Genomic DNA, 2841 nt, shown 5'->3' on the forward strand with positions numbered 1-2841 from the left:
TATCGATACAGTATCGGGAAATGAAATATCGCAAATTTCAGTGTATCGATATTTTCTTACACCCCTACTAAGCTGCATGGTATTAAAGGCCTGTCTAAAGAAATGTCTTAAAGATGCCCAGGTCAGAGGTGGAGCAAAGGTCCAAGGGGGATCAGCTGATCAGTTAAAACATTATGACTATTGACAGATTAGAAATCCTCTCATTTTGTTTCGGGTTCCGCTGGTAAAACCTGCCCCGTCTTGGCATGGATGTTATTTTTATACCTGCAACCTGCCTTAAGAATGTCTGCAGACCAGTCCCAGGCAGCCCCCACAGCTTTCCTCAACAGCAGACATGCAGTAAAACACGTCAGCAAACAAGAGATGTTGATTTGGATTCCTCATTCTTTGGAGGTATCAACTGCTTTTATAAATTTAGTTTTTGCTGTGCCTTTACACGTTTTATTAATAAAATGAAACCACCAAATTTTAGTTGTAAGAAATGTGTCAGAGTGGGAGGATCAGGCCTAAAGATGGAGAACAAGAAAATGTCTTGTGTGAAGGTCCTGTCACACTATAATGTTTTATACAACTTGAGAAAATTTTGTCCAACACTAAAGATGTTGGCTCTGAAAACGGAATAATAAAATCTACTGGAAGCTTTGTTTTTTTGTTACATTTACACACTGTAATGCAAACAATTAGATCAAATTTATAACCTATGTGAGTAATTTAGTCAAAACAATTGTCATGAGTCGGCACAAGTTGTCTAAAATGTTTTTTTGTGTGTGTGTGTGTGCGAGCGTCTGTACCATCCAAAGCAGCACGTTTATGAAGAGCACCGTGGGCACCCCACCAAACGGCAGACCCTGCAGGACGCTGCTGCGCAAGTGTGCGTGGAAACATCGCTCTGCTGTGCCGTTTTCCTCTCTGAGGGACTCCAGGAAACCCAAGGCGTCCAGCTCGAGGGGCCGCGCCTCCATGGGGGGCGCCCTCATCTCAAACGGCTCCGACTGCTCCATCAGGGCTGCACCATACCTGACAGACGAGACCAAACAAAACAAAAAAGACACACTTAATTTACCTCGCTTTCATGTCCACTTTTAAGAGTTAAAGCAGATTTATTTACTCATACAAATAAGGAAGCAACATCAAATATATCATATATCTGTATTTACAAAACTGCAGAATAGCTCACAATATTTATGTCTTTTATTAAACTAATGAGGAAATTAACAGCAAGTGTAAATTTGCACACTCTGGCTCATTTTTAATCAACGGGCGCCTCTTTCTTCAAGTGCAATTAGCATTTGTAAACAGCAGCCTAATAAGCACCATGGTCCATTAGTGGTGACTGAGCCGACGGCTGCTTTGTCTCACAAATGAAAGCAGGAACGTCGAGATAACCAATACACTGCAGGTAGTTTAAAATAAAGACAGATTTACTCCAGTGTTTTAGCAGAAAAAGCTACAGATTCTAAAATAAACAGTTTTTTGTGCCAGATTCAGTAAAATTCTGCAGGCTTTCCTGAGATCTTCACATTAACTTTGACTTCGATCACTGAAAATAAATGAGTTTTTTTCCTTGAAATTAAATTAACCTTTCTGTCAAAGTTGGAGAAATCACCCCAGGGCCTTTCTCTTTTTTTGAGATATTGCATTCGAGACGACCTAAAAGATCAAAGGAGAGCGTGAAAGTGTGCTCAGAGTGCTTGTTGAGGAGGACTGCTGCTTTCAGCCACTTTTGGTGTATTTGCCACAATCTGTGGTGCATTCAAAGGATGTGATCCTTTMCTCTGCTGTGACCACACAATCAGGAGCCTGAACCATCTGTCCTCCAGCAGCACACGCTAATCTCCCTCTCAATCAATACAGTCCGACCCACAGCTGCCCGCTCTGTGTACACTGCTCAGTGAACAAGCAGAGGTAATGGAGCGGCAACTCGGTGCAGACAAAGCTCCACATCAGGACTGTATATTCACACGACTGACTGATTGGGTCAGATTTCCAGGAGCGAAACGGATCACATCCTGTAGTAAATAAACCCTCAGCTGAAGCTCTCAATCTGCGCAGGCTACAAATCATGAATCAAAGTGGCACACAGTACATGTGATTTATCCCCGAACCGATGATGTCACTTCCTCAAAAACTGCATCAGAGTGTTGCGAGGCTTTGACCAAGCGGCGCCCGCTGTGCGACAGAAGCCTCGGCAGCGCGTCTCGTTTAGGAGGTGGACTGATCAATGCTGCTGGACCGATTTACATCACTCACAGAGGTCCGGTGAGGAGCAGGAGGACAAAAATACCACTCAGTAATCCTCAACTATCTCCCTTTACACTGCTCTGGGCTCCTCTTCAGCGCTGCATCCTGGAACGGCACAGCTTGGAGTCGATATTTAGATTCTGTCGGGCACCCCAGGACCTCAGCGAGGAGGCTCCTCTGGGGACGGATCACAAAGCAGATCTATAAAAACACACTCAGAAGCAGACRTTGCCTTTAAATTCAAACCTTCAGTTTGCTCAAGAGAATGAAATTACGGCTGAAAACGATATGTTATTCCTCCTTTTAAATATTTGATCACATTTAAGACAGCAGGGCAATGATAATAATTGCAGCTGCTGAAATATTTATATTTAATGGGATCATCAGTTTTAGATGACTTGCAACTGCAGTTGTCATTTGGGGAAGTTTTGACCATTTTTTGTTGGATTAACTGAGAGACAAACTAATTAAAAAACATAGATCAAATTTTTACTTGAGTTTTATTTGACTTGAATGAATGAATGATTTTATTTATTCGGGAAAGTGTGCAATTAAAACATAATTTGATGCATTGCACCAGATTTAGACAAAGGCTAATTT

At 42.1% G+C, this 2841-nt stretch overlaps 1 protein-coding gene across 1 annotated transcript in view; it reads right to left on the reverse strand.

The window, feature by feature from the left end:
• Nucleotides 1–1017, reverse strand: part of tmem63c (transmembrane protein 63C) — a gene marked incomplete at its 5' end in the record, with an annotated part of 29184 nt that extends 28167 nt beyond the window's left edge. Inside the window, 1 exon segment of the mRNA XM_014013056.1 lies at nucleotides 792–1017. Coding sequence (XP_013868510.1) covers nucleotides 792–1001 — 210 coding nt within the window.
• Between the last annotated feature and the right edge of the window lie 1824 nt (nucleotides 1018–2841).

The sequence above is a fragment of the Austrofundulus limnaeus genome, unplaced genomic scaffold, assembly GCF_001266775.1.
Source record: "Austrofundulus limnaeus strain Quisiro unplaced genomic scaffold, Austrofundulus_limnaeus-1.0 Scaffold2, whole genome shotgun sequence".
NCBI classification, from domain to species: domain Eukaryota; kingdom Metazoa; phylum Chordata; class Actinopteri; order Cyprinodontiformes; family Rivulidae; genus Austrofundulus; species Austrofundulus limnaeus.